Source organism: Oculina patagonica, chromosome 8 (genome assembly GCF_052425735.1).
Source record: "Oculina patagonica isolate OP01 chromosome 8, crgOcupat, whole genome shotgun sequence".
NCBI classification, from domain to species: domain Eukaryota; kingdom Metazoa; phylum Cnidaria; class Anthozoa; order Scleractinia; family Oculinidae; genus Oculina; species Oculina patagonica.
The window spans coordinates 17,008,017-17,029,591 of record NC_135765.1 but is presented as its reverse complement, the minus strand read 5'-3'; the positions used below and the strand labels follow the sequence as shown (position 1 = coordinate 17,029,591).

The 21,575-nt window shown below is 39.1% G+C and overlaps 3 protein-coding genes and 1 long non-coding RNA gene across 4 annotated transcripts in view; 2 read left to right on the top strand and 2 right to left on the bottom strand.

Annotated features, from left to right (window-relative positions):
* The window catches only part of LOC144662823 (tyrosine kinase receptor Cad96Ca-like), a 21,767-nt gene extending 1,288 nt beyond the window's left edge, over nucleotides 1-20,479 (bottom strand). The window contains exons 1-8 of the mRNA XM_078523774.1: nucleotides 20,438-20,479; nucleotides 19,933-20,302; nucleotides 17,926-18,036; nucleotides 9,509-9,699; nucleotides 8,591-8,701; nucleotides 7,939-8,009; nucleotides 1,078-1,118; nucleotides 135-231 (exon numbers count right to left, since the gene is read on the bottom strand). Of these exons, the coding sequence (XP_078379900.1) occupies nucleotides 135-231; nucleotides 1,078-1,118; nucleotides 7,939-8,009; nucleotides 8,591-8,701; nucleotides 9,509-9,699; nucleotides 17,926-18,036; nucleotides 19,933-20,302; nucleotides 20,438-20,467 (1,022 nt within the window). The 5' untranslated portion in view covers nucleotides 20,468-20,479. The remainder of the gene's footprint in view (nucleotides 1-134; nucleotides 232-1,077; nucleotides 1,119-7,938; nucleotides 8,010-8,590; nucleotides 8,702-9,508; nucleotides 9,700-17,925; nucleotides 18,037-19,932; nucleotides 20,303-20,437) is intronic.
* Nucleotides 1-21,575, bottom strand: part of LOC144662791 (hemicentin-1-like) — a 76,604-nt gene that overhangs the window by 33,602 nt on the left and 21,427 nt on the right. The window lies entirely within an intron of this gene.
* On the top strand, nucleotides 5,288-5,890 carry LOC144663147 (uncharacterized). Its single transcript, XM_078524077.1, has 2 exons — nucleotides 5,288-5,454; nucleotides 5,578-5,890. Exons 1-2 carry the CDS (start codon nucleotides 5,288-5,290, stop codon nucleotides 5,849-5,851), a joined length of 441 nt encoding a protein of 146 aa, XP_078380203.1. The 3' UTR covers nucleotides 5,852-5,890.
* On the top strand, nucleotides 10,450-11,582 carry LOC144662877 (uncharacterized). The gene is made up of 2 exons (XR_013572549.1): nucleotides 10,450-10,685; nucleotides 11,092-11,582. It is a non-coding gene; the product is annotated as an uncharacterized LOC144662877 (long non-coding RNA).

Genomic DNA, 21,575 nt, shown 5'->3' with positions numbered 1-21,575 from the left:
ACATATATAGAGAATATTACACGGTGGCGAGAAGATATGAATTTTATGTTCGAGTATCAATTTGGCAAGAGAACATAAAATTCATATCTTTGATGAGTAAAAAACAAACATATTACAGAAAGAAGATGTCTTACAGATCGTTGTCAAGATGTTTGGGTTTTGCCATTCTCTTTCCTTGTTTCAGGAATGAAGTAATTTGACGTCCATATTCCCTGGGGTAGGGACTGCCACCTAAAAGTAAACATGCATTAAAAGGTATCTTTTTTACAAAAATGAAATCCAACATCAATCTTTTTATCTTCTTTGCTGAAAGTTGGAAAAATGTTTGCCTGCAGTTTCTGGCAAAACACCTTTCGAAACTGTGTAAGGCCTATTCCAAACGTCGTGCTACTGCCGTGCCGAATTTAAATTAATTTGGCCTGGTAGTGACATAATACAGTCGAGCCAAACTGTATCAGAAACAACAAAAAGCTGCAAAAAGCTTTAAAATACATAAGAATAGTTTATGAATTTAGTTCGGCAAGACAAGAGCACGCCGTTTAAAATCAATTCGCGCTACTGCCGTGCTAAGTAGTCGTGCCCCTCTTGAACTGAATGGTTTCAAACGTCGAGCTACCGTCGTGCCTAAGTCGAAATTAATTCTTCAATTTAGTTCCGCACGGCTCTATCGCCACGTTTGAAACAAGCAAAAAACAAGAAAAAACATCGAAATTCCTCTTTTCGGTTTTTGGAAAAGTGTGAAATGTTAACGATATATTGCTTTCTCTCGATTGTTTCCTTATTTCCTCCTCCAAATGAAATAATCAATTAACGGTTACCCCAAATCTATAAATACATAAAAGCGTTTTTGATAAATGTCTGTCTGTTAAAGATCGCCTGCGAATGACAGTCATTTGGTATACTGATGTCTAAAGCCTAGAAATTTATTGACACAAAAAAGTGGCACCCATCAGTTCTTTTTAAATTTTATTGAATTCTTGTTTTTCGTTACTGCATTTCACATACTAAGTAAGGAAGGGTGGAAAAAAAAAACACCAAAATTCTGATGAAAACTAAACTAAAACATCGTTTGCCTACCTATAGTAAAGATTTCATAAAGCAGTACGCCATAACTCCACCTATAAATAACGAATAACCTTAAATGAGACCAAGGTTTATATTATAATGCATTAGCCGCCGATAATTTTAAGAGATAGAGGATAAATGTGATACCGAGTGTTGTGATTCGGGTCCGTGGAATCAGGATTCATGAACAAACATTGTGAGAACAAACCTAGATCAACACAAGGATTTTATTCTCTACACACCAGGAGCAGGCACCTAGTGCGCATGTACATAGGTCCGCAGATCATGCACAGAAATGGCATTTCAAACTATAACATCCTCCTCCTTCTGAGAAGGAAGGCAAAAAGAATAGTACTAGACAGGGTACTAAGGTAAACAAATAAATAAAAATAAACTGAAACTGTTATCATATTGTCAAGTGTTCATTGTCCGAACAGTGTCTTCAATCAACAGCAAACAGAAACTAAACAAGTCTAAAATGTGCACAACACAGTTCAGTTCATAGGTCCAACTTGTCAGGTGGTTTCACTATTCTGGAGGAGCGACGGAGTGGAATCTCTCTGGACACATGCTCTGCTGGTGGTGTTAGGCAAGGTGTGCTGGGGGTACTGAAGTAATCTGTTCACTGGTTGAGATGATTCCGCTTGGTTGAGCCCTGGGTGTTGTGGTGCAGCCTATGTCTGGCGAAACTGGTTCAGGTTCTGCTACGCCTGTGTTGTTGTTGCCTTGTGTTTTGACCTCCTCTCCAGTAGGGCGAATGTGGCGGCGGTTTCGCCTGAAGGTACTACCATTTGCCATTGCAACAACATATGAACGAGGGCTCTGTACAGTGCTCTTGATTACACCAGGATCCCATTTGTGGCTGTGTGGGTTTCGTACACGCACTGGTTCATCAGGGTGTAAGGCAGGAAGGATCTTTGAGGTTTTGTCATACTGTGACTTCTGCTGGTCCTGTCTTGTTTGAAGTTTGGCATTTATGTCACCATCTGCTGACGAGGAAAAGCTGGGCTTAGAAACTGCTGGGAGGTTAGTTTGATACGCTCTCGAGTTCAACAGTTCGGCTGGAGATGGGATGTTATGATCAAGCGGTGTGCTTCGCATGCATAGCATGGCAAGATGAGGGTCTGCACCAGATTCTTTGCATTTTTGTAGGAGGTTCTTTACGGTTTGAACAGTTCTTTCAATGAAGCCATTAGCTTGTGGGAAGTATGGACTTGTCGTAATATGATCAAAACCATATGTGCTGCTAAATTCCTGAAAGTGGGCAGATGTGAATTGTGTGTCATTTCCTGTGACAAGTTTGCTTGGGATTCCATGCTCTTCAAATATGGCTTTCAAATGAGCAACAGTTGTGTCAGATCGCATGTTGTCCAATTTCCTCACCAATGGAAACTTGCTGTAGTAGTCTGATACCACCAGGTAAGGTGAGTTGTTCCAGAAAAACAAATCAGATCCTAGCATGTGCCATGGTTTAGGTGGAATGTCATGGGGCACAAGAGGCTCTTTCACTTTTAGGTTCTGATTTCTTTGGCAAGGACCACAGCATTTGACCATCTCCTCTATGTCACGGTTTATGTTGGCCCAAAACACAGATCCTTTGGCACGAAGTTTACACTTTTCTGCGCCTTGGTGTGCATAGTGCAACTGCTGTAACACGGCAGGCTGTAGGCTTGTTGGGATCAGGATGCGTGTGCCCTTTAGGATGACACCATCTGCAACAGTTAGTTCATCACGGTAATTCCAATAGGCATGAAGATGTGATGGACATTCTGATCTTGTGTTGGGCCATCCCTGTGTGACGACTGTGCGGAGGGAGAGGAGCACTTCATCTTTAGATGTTTCTTCTTTTATTTGGTCAATTCTTGTCGGGCTGGCATTTAGATGTAGGTGGAGTTCATGGACTGACACGCCAAGCCCTTCAATTGTGTCACCTGGACATAGACTGATTCTAGACAATGCGTCCGCCAGTGGTACTTCCTTTCCTGGGACATACTTGATCTCCACGTCGTACTTCTGAATCCGGAGCATCATTCTTGCGATGCGTTGTGGAGCAGTTGAGAGGTGTTTTTTGAAAATCGCCTCTAATGGCTTGTGGTCTGTCTCGACAGTGACGTGTCGTCCATATGCATAGTAATGGCACTTCTCAAGGCCATGCACAACAGCTAGCATTTCTCTCTCAATGTTTGAGTAGCGGGTTTCTGTTTCAGTCAGGAGCTTACTTCTGTATTCGACAGGCCCTCTTTCCTGGATAAGGGTTGCTCCAAGACCGCGTAGGGATGCGTCAACTTGAATGGTCACTGGTTTTGCACTGTCGAAGTACTGGAGCGAACCAGCAGATGTGATTGCATCTTTGATTTTGTCTACAGCAGACTGGTGCTCAGGGCTCCACTGGAAGTCACTGCTCTCCTTAGTCAGGTCCCATAGGTTGGATGACATGGAGGCTAGGTTAGGTACAAATCGGCTGAGGAACTGTGTCATACCAAGGAAGGATTGCAGGTCGGCAAGGCTTCCAGAAGGGTCCATCTTCTCAATTGCTTCCATTTTTTGTGGGTCTGGCCTTAGGCCACTGGCACTGATGATGTGACCAAAGAATGGTATCTCGGTACATCTTATCTTGCATTTATCTGCATTGAAACGGAGGCCAGTTTCACGTGCGCGTTCCATGACAGCTCTGAGGTTAGCATCATGATCGCTATGGTCTTCTTTGTACCCATAGACGATGATGTCATCAGCTATGCCAGTTACTCCGGGTAAATCGCCAAATGTTTCGTCAACCTTCTTCTGGAATATGTCCTGGGCACAGATCAACCCAAATGGAAGTCGCAGAAATCTGTACCTGCCATGCGGTGAGTTAAAGGTGGTGTAAAGTGAGCTTTGGTGATCCAGTTGGATTTTCCAATACCCACTGCGCGCGTCAACGATAGAAAAATACTTTGCACCATTGAGTTTGGGAAGAACCTCATCTAATGTTGGAGTGCAATGATGTGGGCGTTTGATGGCTCGGTTGAGGTCTTTTGGGTCTAGACAGAGTCTGAGTGCACCATTGCTCTTTGTAACACATACCAAGGAATTGACCCAGTCAGTGGGTTCATCAACCCTGGCAATTATGCCTTGTTTCTCGAGCTCATCAAGTTCCTTTTTGAGTGGATCACGCAGGGCCTCCGGTACACGTCGTGGTGGGTGTACAACAGGTGGAACAGTGGGGTCTAGTGTGATGTGAAATTCTCCCTTGAAACAGCCGATACCCTTGAAGCAATCTTGATACTGCTGGAGTATTTCTGTTTTGGCAGCTGGGTTACCCACAGGTTTTTGTGTGGAAGTCAGGTCTTGCTGGGTAGTGATGCTGTAGTTCAAGGTGACTAGGTTCATGTCTCTGCATGTTGGCAGGCCCAGAATAGTTGGTCCAGTAGTGTTCACCATATGAAATGGGTAGGTGTTGGAATAACCATTGTGTGACAAGGTGAGCGAACATGTGCCATAGTGCTGTATAGTTTGGCCACCAAAGGCAGTGATGGTTGTGGCAGAGGGAGTTAATCCAAGAGGAGCACCATATGAGTCGTAGGCTGATTCTGGATACAGCTGATTGTACGTGTTTACAGGGATAACATTCCCTTCAGCTCCTGTGTCAATTTTGCATAGTAGGGATGTAACACACTGACCAGATTTAACTTCGATCCGTAGCACTGCTTGGGTGTCGGTCTTTGATAGACTGTCTATACACAAAGAGTGAAAGTACAGTTGGGAAGTACCTGGTGTGGCTCCCGTTGGTGCGTCATCATCTGGTTCAGTGGTATCCAGGGCATTTATTCCTTGTCTTTGTTTGTGTTCTTGGCCAGAACGTTTGGCGTGTCTACTGCTAGGCTTGGTCTTTTGGGTAGAACGACACACCTGACTCCAGTGGTTCCACTTGCCACAAGCCTTGCACCTTGTTCCATATGCTGGACAGAGTGATTGTGCAGACATGTCATGAAAGTTCCCACAGTGCCCACATCTGGTCTCTTGCGATTTTGGGGGATCCTGTGCTGGTCGTTCCCGCGTATTTCCACTTTGTCTCAAAGCGTTTACTGTGGTGTCTTGGCTGCCCCGGAATTCTTGTAGCTGGTTGCTTGTCGCCTCCTGCGTTCTTGCAGTGTCAATCGCCTTGTCGAGTGTGAGGGTTGCATCGTGTTCCAGAAGCTTCGACTGTACACGCGGGTTGTTAGATCCGAAGATTAGCGCGTCGATGATATGCTCATTAGGGCTTGTATACTTGCACTCTTTCACTAGGAGGCGAACTTTTTTGAGAAAGGAGTCGACAGATTCTCCCGGTTCTTGTTTCAAGGTGCGAAGCTTGTATCGCGACAATCTGAAGTTGCTTTTGGGCGCTACGTATTCTTCGAACTTTTTCCAGTAAGTGCTAAGCTTTTTCTTTTCATCGGCTGTGAGCGACCACGTGGAGACCAGCTCGATGCCTTCTTCGCCTGACTATATTAACAGATAACTTACTTGCTCTTCTTCGCTTTTGTCCTTTAGGGGACCAGAGAAGTATAGCTCACACAAGTTTTTGAATTTTTTGAGTGCCTGGGGCACATCCGATGAAGACCAATCCATGCGTGGAGTTGGTAGACCGGCAATTTCCGCCATGTTTGTTTTCGCTGTGGTTTGCGATGCGATGCGTTCTGCTCAATTAAAGCGTGGAAGTGCACCGGCCTGGTGCCTGAATTCGCTTGAAAATCCTGACGAGGTTATTAGTCGACCGCTTCTGACACCATGTTGTGATTCGGGTCCGTGGAATCAGGATTCATGAACAAACATTGTGAGAACAAACCTAGATCAACACAAGGATTTTATTCTCTACACACCAGGAGCAGGCACCTAGTGCGCATGTACATAGGTCCGCAGATCATGCACAGAAATGACATTACGAACTATAACACCGAGTAAATGCATTGTGTTTATAATACAGACAAAAAAATGCAAGAAAACGTTGGTGTACTTGTTATATTTCGATTTATTATATCTCTGAGATTGGTCAATTTATTATATCGCTGTGATTGGTCAATTTTACGGGCCGTATTCTGCAGTACGGCCCGCGAAATTTGACTGAGAGTTCTCCTGATGCCGTACGCCTTTGCAAGTTGAAATGTCTCGCGAAGAAGATTTTCAAAACTTCCTACAACGTTCGCAGTCAGAGGAAAAAAGCGAGGAACAAAGGCGAAGCGAAGAAGGTCTACCGAACTTTAAACTCAATTTTTGTGATCTGTTGGAAGGAGAAAGCAGCTTTTTGATGTGGCGGACTTAGAGCAACCCGAGCAGGATTCAAGTCAAGAACTTGAAAGTTTCATCAGTGCCGAGAAATATGCAAACACGGTCAAGAAGACGAAAAGTGAATGGAAACGGTTCGACAATTATTGTCAAGAGCAGACTGATGAAACATTTCATGTAGAAACCGTACCTGCTGACGCCCTCGATAAGCTCCTCGGAAAGTTTTTCAAAGACGTACGCAAACGCGATAGAGCTGAGTACGAGCCAGACAGCATTTCAAGCTTTCAACGTAGCATTCAACGCCGCCTTAAAGAGCTACGTGTTTACTCGTTCAGTATTTTCTACTAACACTGCCATAAGTTTTCGAAAGTTTGATAAGCTATAACGCATGTTGTCAATCGCGGCACTTTCGTCGCCAAGCAAAGAACTTTTGCACTGTATCTAGTTTCATCCTGTCACCGAAATTACTGTAAAACTAATTGCAGAAATAAAGTAGTAAAGGTTGGATTTAAATTATGTTTATACGCTTATCATCAATCGAGCTATTAAACGGCCGAATTGTTTACGACAAAGCCAATGAAATTCACTCGTCCTTTCGCCTTTGACGTACGTCAGTCAAACGAAGCCGCTTCCAGCACTCTTGACTTGCAATGTTTTCTTTTCTCCAGAGTGAGAGATAAAATAAATATCTTATTAACCTCGTTTTCTCGGTCCGTACTGTAAAATACGGATCCTCGTTTTTCCCGTCGACTTATGGCCCGCGCGTTTCGCGCTTGGGCCATAAGTCGACGGGAAAAACTCGGTCCGTATTTTACAGTACGGACCTCGAACTCGATTAATAAGAGGTATATAATTCCTCATTCTGAAGGTGATATAGAATTATATCGAAATACTATAAGTACACCAATGATTCCTTGCATTTGTTGCCTGTATTATAGATGCATGTGCAATGCATTTACTCGGTATCACATATATCCTCCATTTACAGTATTTATATTATAAACTGTTTAAAATCTAGCAGCTGTGTATCTTAAAATAAACTAATAAATGAGAATTAGTTGTCGGTAACAAAAAGTTGTAGATAACTTAAAAGCCAGTGTGTAAAGCAAGTTAAAAGACTTTAAGAGATAAACAGATATATATATGTATAGAATTATATATCAATATTCATGTTGTACATATCACTGAAAAGCCCCCTTGGGGAGTGTTATTAAAACTGTTGCTATTGCTATTGCTATTGCTGTTGCTATAATCAGGTTTTCTCTTCAAATGGAAAATTACGTACTATTTAAGTTTTCGGTAACAAACAGTTGTTGATATCTAATTTTTCTTAGTCTGTGAAACAGTTTTTGACAAATAATCCATTAACAGTATTTGTCGCCACTGGTTTAGCACAAACACACATTATGACATGGGTAGAGAAGGATAGCTAGAAACTGCTTAAACAAACAATAATACTTAGCTTTGGCCTCTGATGTGTGGAAAACCTCTCTCGAGCGCCACAATAAAAGTCAGACTAATTCTTGTCCACTCATTTTACTTGCTTATGGTTATTGTCGTCAACAAAATTTTTGTCGAGTCCTTTATCTACACACAATGTAAGCTTTCCTAAGATCCGAAAATACTTACACGTCACTTTTAGTTGTGTACTGTCCATACATTAGTGCTTCGTAAGCGGTCCATTTAACGGGCAGGCGACCCTGATGAAAAAAAATTAAAGCCTTTCGTTAAATTGTGAGCATAAGTTGGCAAGAAAATCATGTCAGATATGCACTGTTCACGCAATATGTCGATTTATCCGATTTATCCCCCAGATAGAGCTCTTAGTTTTACTTTGAAAAAACAGCGCTAGCGGAAAATTGTATAGAGCCACATACGAACAACTCGGTTGTCACAATAGATGCGACACTTACCAGCTAAGCAATGAAGACTTAAAAATAACGTGACGTTCAATTTATACTGTTTTACACAATTTAAAACACCTTTTATACATTAGCAGCAATTTGACCGATATAGCTTTGTTGCATGTGGTTTTTGTAGTTCGCGTAGCTACCTGTGTCATACAAAAAATCACTTCATTCAAATTCTTCATTTAACGTTGTCTGTGAATCCCATTGTCGTAGGTTAAAACATGCCTCAAAAAAATCATACACAAGTTATAAGTTTGATTTACAAAAAAACAATCTGCGCCTAGAATTGTCGTAAGTTATCGCATAAGACAAAGTTGTTTAGTCAATCTAAGAAGTTACTATATACCGTTACTATATACCGTAAAACTAACCCCTGATTTGCGTTCGTAATCATTTTCTCTTGCCATTCCAAAGTCGGTCACTTTACAGGTTTCATTCTCTCCAACTAAGACATTCCGAGCTGCCAGGTCTCGATGGATTATCTACGAAAGTTAGGAAAGTGTGCGTTACTTGAAGAAAATGCCGTTCTTAATTCGTGAATGTAGTTTTTACTTGAAAAAAAAAAAACAAACAGTTGGAACTACGATAATCCACTACATTACAACTTGGTGCCTTAATCTTGTCGTATTAAGGAAGTGCCAAGAAAATGACACGCTGACCTTCATATTTGAGGCAGTGGCCGAAATTCAGAGGAAGTCGTAAGCCGGGGTTTCGCTGTACTCAGATTTCAAATTAGTGAAATGACCATGTCCAATCAGACGTGGCGTGTAGCTATAAAACGTATCGTTCTTTTATTTGCATTTTAGGAATATAGCATCTGGTTTTGGTTGAATAATTATAAATTATGTGGTGAAAATGTCGCCTCCTTCTCAATTACCAGTGTTTGATCGTCAGTACAGTGAAGCAAGAAATCGTTACCATGATATAGAACGTTTTATTTAGGTATAATTAGAATAAGTATATTCAAGACTAGGGTAAAATATTTTTTGAGCTGAGGTTAAGAGAAAATAACACCTTTGTCACGAACCATTAGATGATTTCATAGAATTGCCTTTAAAACTTTCAAATTGAACACGTTTAGTACATACATCTCGTACACTCATTTTTTACATACGGTCGACATGACTGATCAACGAACCCCAGCTATTTTGTTCTCCTGATGCACGATAGGAGCACGAGCCGATGACGTAATGTGACAGGTATTTTTTTGTAATATGCATGTGTTGATACTACTTTAGCTTTTGAGTTAATAACGACTAATTAGCATTTAAGATAAGATGACTGATTACATTGTTGAAAGCCAAGAAGCTCATCCCGTCAGCGATCTCGAAAGCAAACTTTAGCAGTTGATCTGACGTCACAGTAGTTTTTGGCATTATATCCGGGTCGTTGTAATACTTGTCATTCAAGCCTCGGCTCCTCCTCAAAAAACCCAGCAGATCCCCATATGGAATATATTCAATTAGCACCATGAGTGGATCTATGATAAAAAAAATGGATCATATTTCATACAAAGGGTAACTTAGCAATATGGAAATTTGTCGCGCCAATATCTTAGAAGTGTTTAAAGATTGTGATTGTGATTTTGATAATTTTAAGAAATTACTTCTTGTCCAGATTGTCGTTGTTTTTGTTTCTGTATAGCAGTTATTTCATGCAGTGCTGTTTATTATGTTGAATAAAGATTTTCTAAATTTTGTGACCATTAAAGTGAATAATGCTTGGAATGAGCACTATCTTAATGAGGCACAGTTTATCACGCTGTACAAAGTGGCGCATATTCTTAACTCCGCTGGTGCAACCCCTATATATGTATTTTAAGAAAGCTGCTAAGCAGTTTCATTATTCTGTGCCACGTCCTTGGAAAGTATGTGACCATTAATAAAAGCTGTACATCAGTAGGTTGATGTCCTCCCAGGAGCTCCTGGTCCTCCTAATGTTAGTATAATGCTCGCTATTGGTTAAAATAGCTATTTACAAGGCTTAAGAAATTAAATCTTTAAAAAGGAAACAAAAAACCCCAAACGTTTTCGACTTAGACTTAGTCATCAGACTAAGTCATGGCTTAGTCTAAGTCTAAAGTGGTGCAGTTTTTTTCCTTTTAACAAATGTTCAAAGCCTGTAAATAGCTATTTTTTCAATAGGTTTATGTTTGTCAATTTGCTATACTTTACGAGGTGGCAAAACTCTTATTATTTAACATATTTGAATAGACAAGGGAGTAGTTACATCATAGTTAGTAGAGGGGACTGGTTAGGAAAACCGGCACACTTCAAAGGGCAAAACAATAGCGCGGCCGCCGATGTTGAACCGACCCATCACGTGACTCCGACCGTGCACAGTTTCATTCAAGATGGCGGACAGTGCAGCCGAGTTGTTTGTTTTGGGAGAAGACTCAGAGACAATTATAGGAATTGTAAAGGAGATGAAGATATAGAAGAGCAAATTTCGGTCGCAGTTGGTAATGTAAGTATAAAGATTGTAATTTTGAGCCGTACTTTTGCACTGCCAAGCTTAAATTTGTTTCACGTTGACTGCACGATCGCGACTCGTATAACCTGTGTCAACAAACGGAATCCAAGCAACTCTTGCCTAAAATCTAAGCCTATTTATTGCCCTTTCGTCGACATAAATTTTCTCTGGGATCCCTATGAATCAAGAAATGCTTAAATGAAAGCTTGGTGTCGAAGTTCAAGCGGTCTGGGAAATAGCAACATGTTTATATTCGGTTCGAGTGTTAAAATTTGTAGCAGATAATTTCTTTACGATACTTCAGTGAGTCGCGGAAAGCTTTCCAGAAAATCCAGCTGCTAAATTTTATGTTCTTCGCGAAAAGTTATTAATGTAATCGTTTTTGGTGATATTTTTGTAGGTTGAGCACCACGAAATTGTTTGCAATGACTGTGGAAAAAAGTATAAAACAAGAGGAAGTTACGAGAGACACAAAGCTGCAAAACACAACAGCGAACAGCAGCAACATTTAAGCCCGAACCTTCTTGCAATGTGTTAGAAAGTAAAATGTTTGCTGCATATTTAAGGAATGAGTTGAGCAGATATTTGTACCAACAGCTTGAAGAAGGGGGCAATTAGTTTTCACAAGGCAATTATTGATAGTGACATCATTGCCAACTATAACTCAATTATATCAAGTGCAGAACTTGAACCAGACTGCCATGTTTGCAAGAATGTCTTGCATGGAATTGTGAGCTTGTATGTATTTGTGCGCTCGTTCGCTTTTGTCAAGGCCGGATATAGTTCATCGCTATAAGATCAAGGCAAAGCATACTAAAGCGAAGGCGCTTCGCAAGGAAATCAGTAGAAGTTGTAACGAGAACGAACAACAAAGAGGTGACTGAGACTGTTGTTAATGCATATTGTTTTGTTTTTATTTGATGACTACCCCTATTCACAGTACATGTACATGTTACCTGTGAGAACAATTTTTATTTTCATGCTTATATCAGAACTATGAACTCTTAAAGGTCAAATTATACTCCTTGTCATTTACTCTAAATAATTGTAATCAAACTTTTATTCCATTTTTATGTTATAAATAAAAAAACTCAATTTGAAAATTGAAATGCCAGCTATCACTTTTTACTCGTAACCCTGGAGTGGCTCTGCAAGAGGGATGCTTTACATTTTTACCTGATCACTAAACAATAAAGACCCATGATCAATATTTTTTTTTTCAGTAATAGCAGGAAAATGTATTTGTACTTTCAATAAACCGTCCCATTAGTAAAGTCTCATTGCCTGATAGGTGAAACAGATGCATTGATTGTGCAAGGAGAAACTTGAATTTGAACAATCTTGGGACTTTGAAGAGTCAAAATAAACAATTTTTTTCCTATTGCAAAAAGCACTGCAAAATTTCTTCCACAACCATAACATGAGTTACCGGTAACTCTGTTCCTATATGACATAATGTACACTAGATGCCATGCGGTTGATGGCCTACTTCAAAAGGCCAAAGAGGCAGTTAAGTTTTTACCTTATCCCAACATTAAAGCCCAATGATCAACATAAAAATTCTCCTTAGTGTTATCTATGCATTTCTTGCAATAAATTTAGGAGAATTAATTTCAACTTTCAATACACATACCAAATATCATTGTCATTTCAAGGAGAAATTTGATTTTGATCAATCTTAGGACTTTAAGGGTTGTATGAAATGTGAACTAAAAGCAAAAACCTTTTCTTGTATAAATAAGCAAAATGAAAATTCTTTCTTCAACTGTGAGCTATAATACATAATGTACAGTTCATGCCTTGTGGTAAAAGGCCTACTATGAATGGCCAAATAAAATAACTGCTATATGAAAGTACTGGCACTAACACAGTTGTGACTTAATTTGCTTTCTGCTTTTTTCGGCATGGTAACTTCAGATCAGTGACCTGTTCCCAATGTTAAAGGGGCTTTTACTGCCGGCGGGGATTAACTCAGAGCTTGTACTCCATTGTCGTGCAGCAAGCGACTCTGACTCGTGAAGACTGAGTATAGATAGGTTTATTTGTGAAGTATAACTTGTACTCACAATCTAGTTATTTTTCTTTAACGTCAGTTCTTCTGTCCTTCTTCTTCCAGCGTCTTGACTTACAAACTACTTTCTTCTACTTCTTCCTTCAACTTTCTTCTAAATTATTAGTTTTACAGCGTTGCTTATATATGTTTTTAGCTGCTTATTAACATGCATATCTTTAAAATTATCTTTTCTAAGTTACTAATGGATCACACATTCATTAAGATACATTCTAAGATTAAGATCCATAAACAAAATTAATTAGGAAGTACATCTACCTCGGTTTTCCGAATAATGAGTTTCGGTGGTAATAGAAAAGTAGTTCTTACAAGGTGAACGTCAAGATTGAGACACGATGTCCCACGGTTGACAGTTCGAAATATATTAGTTCCATTATCAGTGAACTGAAATCACGTTCACAATCACGAATATTCCTAAACATATGTATTAAGACATAAAAATCACAAGACAAGAACTTAAATACAAGAAAACACTTTGGTGCGCAGAAATGGGCGCTGGCCGTGCCTCAGTTCAGTGGCTATAAAAAACGCGATCTTTAGCTCGCCTTCTTAATCAATTAACACTATCTTAATTTATAGTTATTTTTGGTATATTTTAGATTTTCTAGAAGTTTCGGTACTAATTACCTAAACCTTAAAAGCCACTAAATCAAGATTTAATTTAACTATTCATTTTTGCAATTAGACCTGCAAAACATCCTGTAACATTACCCCCCGATCTAGATCGAATGTCCTCATTCGCATTAAAAGTTTTCACAATAACGATAATTGGTACACTTAATTTAAATACGTCAAAAACAAACTCAAGGAAATTTACATAAGCTGTGCTCGGTGTAAGTACATAGATCCGAGACCTTTTTGCTTTTTACTGTGTCGCGCGGAAAGTCTCCACATCGCGGCGACACGGCAGCAATTGTCTACTGGAGAAAAATGAAAGATCATGCAGTTACAGAGCGAGCACAACTTACTTGGAAAATCGGTAACGGCTTTGAAGTGTTCTTCCGTGCAGCGCCGTGCAGTGCATGAAACATATATCCATTTGAAAAAATTGAGATCCGTGTTACTCAGATCAAAAGGGTTCTTTAAGCGAAAATAGTCCTCAAAATGAAATAAGAAACTTGCAGTCGGAATGGTTATGCTGTTGAATAGCAACTTCAGTGTGAATAAATAAAGACTGACTTTGATGAAAATTATTAACATAATCGTCTTTATATCAACCACAATCGTTTGATGATCTGTATCAACATCACATAATCTGGGATTTATCTCAACATCTTGTTCACACTGATAATATTTGCGTAAACATGGCATGTCCATGAATATATTATCATTTGTGGCAACACTGGCAAAAAGAGAATCTTCTTCAAAATCATTTTTAATTTGGATTGTCGGCTGAACGGAGAAATCTATATCTTCAAGATCAGGATGAATAAAATTCTTAATTTCAAAAGTATCGTTTGACCGTGAAAAGAAATCGTGCCCAAACTCAATTGATAGGTCAACTAACTCTTCGGTAGCGTTGTCGTCGTTGTCTTGAACTTCACTTCCAAGCGGTATTTCGGAATTGTCTGAAACATTAAAATTTTTTGGATCCCCTGAAAACTCTTGAAACGACGACTCTTGCGTCTCCAAACTTACTTCTGAAAAATTTATTAACGGGGCATCATTACTCGATAAACTCGCAATAACAACTTGAGAAACCTTGGAAGTATTTGTAACACTGAAATTTTCAATTTCCTTTTTGACACCTTTTTCTGTATTATCTTCTTTATCTTCGCTCGTTAGCAATGGGGCACTAAAAATAATTCCTCTTAAATCTGGATGAACATGTTCGGCCATATCATTCGTCTCCGCTTTTAAATTTGAATCTGAAAAATTAATCAACGTGCCGACTGGAACTTCAAAACATGGTTTGTCGAGACTTAGTTTATCGTGTGAAACGTTTCTGGTTACTAAATGAATATGTTCCCTTTTCCGTACTCCCCTATTGTCTCGGTATAAAGGAGTACGTTTTAGTTTAAAGAAACTTGATGCTCTTCACTTATTTCCAAAGGTTCAGCATAACAGTTTCTTGCAATGTGACCTACCTCACCACAGCGGTAACAAGTTGGCCTCCCGTTACTAGTCCAACCATCCTTAAATGGAGGAGGTGGAGTTCTAGAACTGAAGGGTGAACCTCTAAAATATTTTTCATTACGGGGAAAAGAAGAATACTGCCGATTGAACTGTGTCTCCTGGGGTGGCTGTGGACGCGTAAAACCTGATTTAAGTGACCTAATTTCATCTCGGAGATCATTTCGCAGCTTTCTGAACTCTGCGAATAAATCATTTTTTGATTCACTCGAAGGCTGATAAGCTGCGACTCGTTTTGGTTCTTTCACAGGGCCTGTTGAACCAACAGGCTGTGGAACCAATTTGTCCAAAAGTTTGTAAAGGAGTTCTTTCTCCGGGTCTTTGGTGTTGTTTTCGTCGATCGTTTTATCGACCGATACTTTTAGGCGGGCTAGATTCTCTGCTGTTTGATAATCAGGAGGCTTGTGCATTAACACTTCGCGCTTAATGTCGTCCCTTAGGCCCTGAACAAAATAGTGCATTTGGTCGGGCTGCATCACACCCAATCGTTGGCATGTGCTATTAATAAATTCAATATAAGAATCCAAGGATTCATTGGGTCCTTGTTTGCACGAACTAAGTGACTGCCGGAGACGCCATTTAAAATCGTCCGAAGAAAATCGTTGCCTTAGGGAACGGACAAGACTGTCGAAATCATTTCGTATAAACCGATCAAGGGAAAAATACCACGTTTCGGCTGGACCTCTCAGATGGCTCGCTAGATCGGCAGCCTTTGCCTCGGGGCTCAATCTAACATCACGAGCTTGTAGTCGGTTCGTGTATTTTTCTATAAAGCGATTGACATCCTCCTTTTCGTAACCGGAAAACGGCTCTAATTTGACTGATGATTTCAAATTTGGAGAGGCAACTTTATCAATCGCTGCCTGCATACCATGCAATGTCTCTTCAAAAAATTCATTCTGACAAACAAACAATCGCTGTAATTTTCTTATAGTTTCCGCCATATCGTCCTCGTGATCGCTCATCTTTTCCGTTGTTTCTTTAGGATTTTGGCAGTTGCCGTGACAAAACGTTTTACTTTGACTTCGCGTGGTAACGCCTTTCGATGCTGCCTGCTTCATGCACGGCACGAATACAAAAACATTACGATACACAACACGAGTTGAAAACAGCTAAAATGGCAAGGGAAAAATGACATAGCTAATTAACTAAGTACAGTTAACGCTAAATAGCAATCTTTAAATGGAATATATCTAACTTATCTAACAGTCGTCCGCCTCTTGGAAAAAAAATGTTCAAGCCTCTTGAGAAAGTTCACTGTGTCTTAAAGTTCTCCATCCGTGAGCTCTAAAAGTTCTAACCTGATTGCAGCAATCAGATAGGCTTCTTCTTCTATGAAATCGTCTGTTTCGTTAGATTCTCCAGTTTTTGTCGCTTTTTTCTTTGTTTCTTCCTTTGGTTTGTTTCGTTGGTCGCAGGCTGTTTGTCGACATTTGATTCTGCACCAGTGTTAAAGGGGTACTTTTACTGCCGGCGGGGATTAACTCAGAGCTTGTACTCCATTGTCGTGCAGCAAGCGACTCTGACTCGTGAAGACTGAGTATAGATAGGTTTATTTGTGAAGTATAACTTGTACTCACAATCTAGTTATTTTTCTTTAACGTCAGTTCTTCTGTCCTTCTTCTTCCAGCGTCTTGACTTACAAACTACTTTCTTCTACTTCTTCCTTCAACTTTCTTCTAAATTATTAGTTTTACAGCGTTGCTTATATATGTTTTTAGCTGCTTATTAACATGCATATCTTTAAAATTATCCTTTCTAAGTTACTAATGGATCACACATTCATTAAGATACATTCTAAGATTAAGATCCATAAACAAAATTAATTAGGAAGTACATCTACCTCGGTTTTCCGAATAATGAGTTTCGGTGGTAATAGAAAAGTAGTTCTTACAAGGTGAACGTCAAGATTGAGACACGATGTCCCACGGTTGACAGTTCGAAATATATTAGTTCCATTATCAGTGAACTGAAATCACGTTCACAATCACGAATATTCCTAAACATATGTATTAAGACATAAAAATCACAAGACAAGAACTTAAATACAAGAAAACACTTTGGTGCGCAGAAATGGGCGCTGGCCGTGCCTCAGTTCAGTGGCTATAAAAAACGCGATCTTTAGCTCGCCTTCTTAATCAATTAACACTATCTTAATTTATAGTTATTTTTGGTATATTTTAGATTTTCTAGAAGTTTCGGTACTAATTACCTAAACCTTAAAAGCCACTAAATCAAGATTTAATTTAACTATTCATTTTTGCAATTAGACCTGCAAAACATCCTGTAACACCAAGCTCGTGTTTTGTCCTTTCGACCTCTAGTGTTGCCACTCTGACAGGACACTGTCATTTTTTTTTCGAATGAACTGCAACGTAAATCAAAAGACAGATATTTTAAACACACTCACAATGGAGCCATGGTTGTAGTAACCAAAACACGGTAATCGAACTGTAGATTCGCCACGAATTGACCAGAATCAACAAAATTAATGGAAGCTTCGACAACAAAAGTTCAAAGTACTTCGGAGTCAAGACTTACATATTTCGATGTCTTCGGCTTCGAAGTGTTTCTCACAGGTAAACACCCGATCGTTGGCCAGTAAAGCTTTGAAGTCATGGTCGCTTTCCCTTGTCCTGGTGATTTCAGCGAGCCAGTCTTCTCTCCACTTCTTGTGGGCCTCATCTTTCGTTGCAGGCAGCTTCCAAATGCCGATACCTTTTATCCTTCTGCACGATCCGCAACCGAACACAGAACAGTTATCGCCAGGCATAACTATCTTGACACACTTAACTTTGAAATCATACAAATCTGAACTTCTTAATCTGTAAATTTGACCTAATATCTAACGATTTGTTTCTCTATCCGCTCGCATACCCATCCGCCATCTTGTTTTGTTGATTTCTGTGTGCACGGTCAGGATCACGTGACCACGCGAAAAACGTAACAAAGAATTGCTTCTTTGATGTTTGCCGGTTTTCCTAACCAGTCACCTCTACTAACTATGGTTACATTTATATTTTACTTCACCTGATGTCGTTACACAACCCAGCAGTTTTATAACGTGTGGGTGAGGTTTCAACCGCTTCATTATGTTCAATTCTGACAGAAGATCGTTCCTTTCCGATTCTGATGCATTTGCTAAAATTAAAATTGAATTTAATGTTGTTAACAGGTATAATAAAGTGAAATGATATAAGAGACGTCCATGAATTCACTTCACCTCGTCCAGGGGTTTCTCGAAGAATTCAAATGTACAGTGTGCGTACTCTGTATACAATTAAAAACTCAGCATTTGGTTTTTCTTGTCTTCTTTGCTTTAGTGTCACGCTGGGCAAAAAAAGCTCCAATAAGCAAGTAAAAAAGTAACAATCTAATCCCCAATGCCATTGGCACTAAAACATATTGGTGTGTCTAACAAGCAAACAATTTGCCATCACACCTCGTATGATATCAAACAAGGACAGGACAAAAGTTCACTATCACACAGTAAGTTTACTATTACACAGCATATTTTTGTGGCTATGATCATGACATTTAGTGTCACATATTCCTTCTTTTGGCATACAGAAACCAAGTCCGCAATTTTAAAAGAGATGGTTTCGTGACCCGACGCATCTGGAAGCTATAGTGTTAGTTAATACGATTATATTGTTTATGAAAAAGTTGAAAGGGAGCAGATGACTCTCGTTGAAAATTTGCCTTTAGTAGAGGTGATATTTCTTTAATATTAGAATTTTATTTGTTTGTTCCGACTCTAGGCACAAGGGACCGGTGATTAATTATGTTATCTACGTGACGCTACACGTAGGCTAGCAAGATGTCTGATGCCTAAATTTTCACGGAAGAAGTCAACGAATTTACACTGAAATTGTCAAATTAAGTATTAAGCACCGAATTTATTATTCGGCCCGAAAGGTTTATTCTAGACACACGGAGGTGTTTTCTATTCGCTTCCGATTGGTTCATAAACAATAGAAATGAGCTGGCTCACGTCACAGTTTAGACATTAATCTAAGCTTGAAACTATCCCTTTAAAGTATTCAAAATGTTAGAAAAGTTTCTTTTTCATATTTATAGAAGATAATTTAAACGGCACGTCTTCGTGATATAACGAAAGGTTCATATTTATGAAGATTGGAGGCTATGATGATTTTTAGTTTTCCCCTACATTTTTTGTAAGCCCCAACCCCACCCCCAATGTTCTAAATGTAATGTCCTGCAAACAAATATTATAATAGTTCAACCCATCCCCATCCCACCAATCTTGATAAACAAACCTCTTCGAAAGTGGCTGATACATACATATTTTGCATCTCATTATTTGACATTTCATTAAGTAATAAACTGTAATATCAAAAGAAATTATTACAAACAAATTAAGTACAAGGATATCACTGGTATTAACTGCGTGACTTCAAAGAATGAGGATAGTAACTTAGTGAAAGCTTAAAGATCTTATTCAAAATGTCTGCTTGGTTTACCAAGGAGTCTTTTGACAAACTAGTCCCCTATGAATTTTAAAATGTGCCCGTCAAACTGATTACGACCTTACGTTAATAAAATCCAAGCTTTATCACTACTTGTGGAACTTTATGTCAAAATATAATGTTTCATGTAAAACACACAATATAATGTTATATTCAATGAAAGTTTATGATTTATTGTATTAGCTGAGAGCAGCGAAAATCGAGCCTATTACTGTATTACCTTTTTCTTTTATCATTTCAATAACAGCATAAATAAACTTACCAAATGACCTTCAAACTGACACTGAAAACATGACATATTTTAACCAAAACTTTTATAATGATCTCTCTTGTATTTTGTCTAATTTTCAAGAAAATTCCAAAGCCTCCCACACTAAAAACCTACTTAGATCACTACCCCCCTAACATTCATAATAGCCTCCCTCTACATAAATTATGAACCAACCCTAATAAAACACAATAACATTAACAAAGAACAAACTAAATCTCCATTGCCTACGTAGCTTTAACACAACGGCCTAGATTAAGTTTAAGTTAGGCAACAAACCTTTTGTCATCTTAACGGCCACGGTTCTTTCTCCTGGAATTCCCCGGATATCCTTTACGGTTGCCTTGGCAACCTTTCCAAAGGCCCCCTCGCCAATTACCTTTATAATGGAAACGTCGTTTCTTGCAATTTCCCAATCTATTGTTGCCCGATCTAAAGTCTGATATTCTGTTAAATGGGGAACCGTTTCGTGTGTACATGGCGTCAGTTCATCTGGATAGCTGTATTCTGCAGGTGCGTCATAACCTTCCGTTTCACTTTGCTCCACTTCCAGCACCATTGGTTCGTCATAGACGTCTGGCAAGTGTATCAAGTCATTCTCCGTCCTTGGTAACGCAGAATGTTGAAGTTCCATCTGGATCGCTTCATTCTACGACGGTAAATATCCGGTTATACTAACATGAAATTAAACGTTTATATAACAGCTTAATATGTAGCATATCATAAATCTTTCTTAAACTTTAGTATAAAAAAGGTAAACAGAACATTAAAAAATCTTTCCTACCACAAATTCAGATGATTGGGGTTCATTCATAATCTGCTCTCCAAACCTGAGAAAAATACAACAATCCCGAAACAATAGGTTTAGTTCGCATTTTTAATTATAAAACAAAAAATGTGGTTATGCAGCTTTGCAAGACTTCAGACGAATGTTTGCATACCACATAAGTAGGATAATCTATGACTTATGCCTTACCTTTGGATCAAATTTAATCTTTTCTGTAGATAAATTTATTCTTTTTTATTCTTTTTATTGTTTTTGTAGTTTTAACGTAACGATAACAAACTCAAAAGCCTCCATTTCGCGCGAAAACATGTACCGATATTTGTCCTTTGTTGCAAGAAGCGAACAGTTCTCCAAACTTATTGTTTTATATAAACACAAGTCACCACTTAGTTTGCCTTATTCTATGACATTAACTGGTAACATAAAAATGCATGTGCCAGGCAAAATTTGGCAATAGATATTTCTGAGTAACCATTTACCCTGGTGTACGACAGCATTCAAAGGAAAGTATTGTTGTGAAAGGTTTAGAACCAGGCCTCATTTTGAAATGATGCATAGAACAGGCACCGAAAAACGGCCTTTTGCAAACAAAAGGATATGTTACTTATACTATCAAATTGTACATTTCTACGTTGAAAGAAGCTGAGGGGAAAAACCGTCTTAAGTAGTAAAAGGCTTGTTCTAACCCAAATAAAAACTTGAAATATGCACGAAGATATCGCAGAGAATCGTCGTGTTGCTAAAAACAAGACGCTCTCTGCCTCTTGATCAAAGGAAACCGCTATCATAATGCTATGATCAAGCAAACAATGCTATATGCATCAGCCGTGTGGACATCATGCTCTGTTGAGAATTTACAAAGAGTATTTAAACTTCAGAAACGCGCAGCACATGTAAACCTTAATGCGGATACTAAAGCGAATAGCGTACAGCTGCTTAGAGGATTGAATTGGGTTCCATTTTATCATGAGGCAAATGCAAATAGGTTATCAGTGGTATCAGAAACGGTGGTATACAAACGACTGTCTGGGGACTGTCCATATTATTTGTCCCAGATTAAAAAAAATGCTGACATCAATGAAAGATCGAGCAGACATGGACTACTAAACCTTGTCTGCCTCCGATTTAAACGGGA

What these genes read in the sequence shown, in the direction of transcription:
- LOC144663147 (XM_078524077.1), top strand. Translation starts at nt 5,288, where the DNA reads ATGATATGCTCATTAGGGCTTGTATACTTGCACTCTTTCACTAGGAGG. An exon ending in TATTCTTCGAACTTTTTCCA is followed by an intron (nt 5,455 to 5,577) that starts GTAAGTGCTAAG and finishes TTTGTCCTTTAG; the next exon opens with GGGACCAGAGAAGTATAGCT.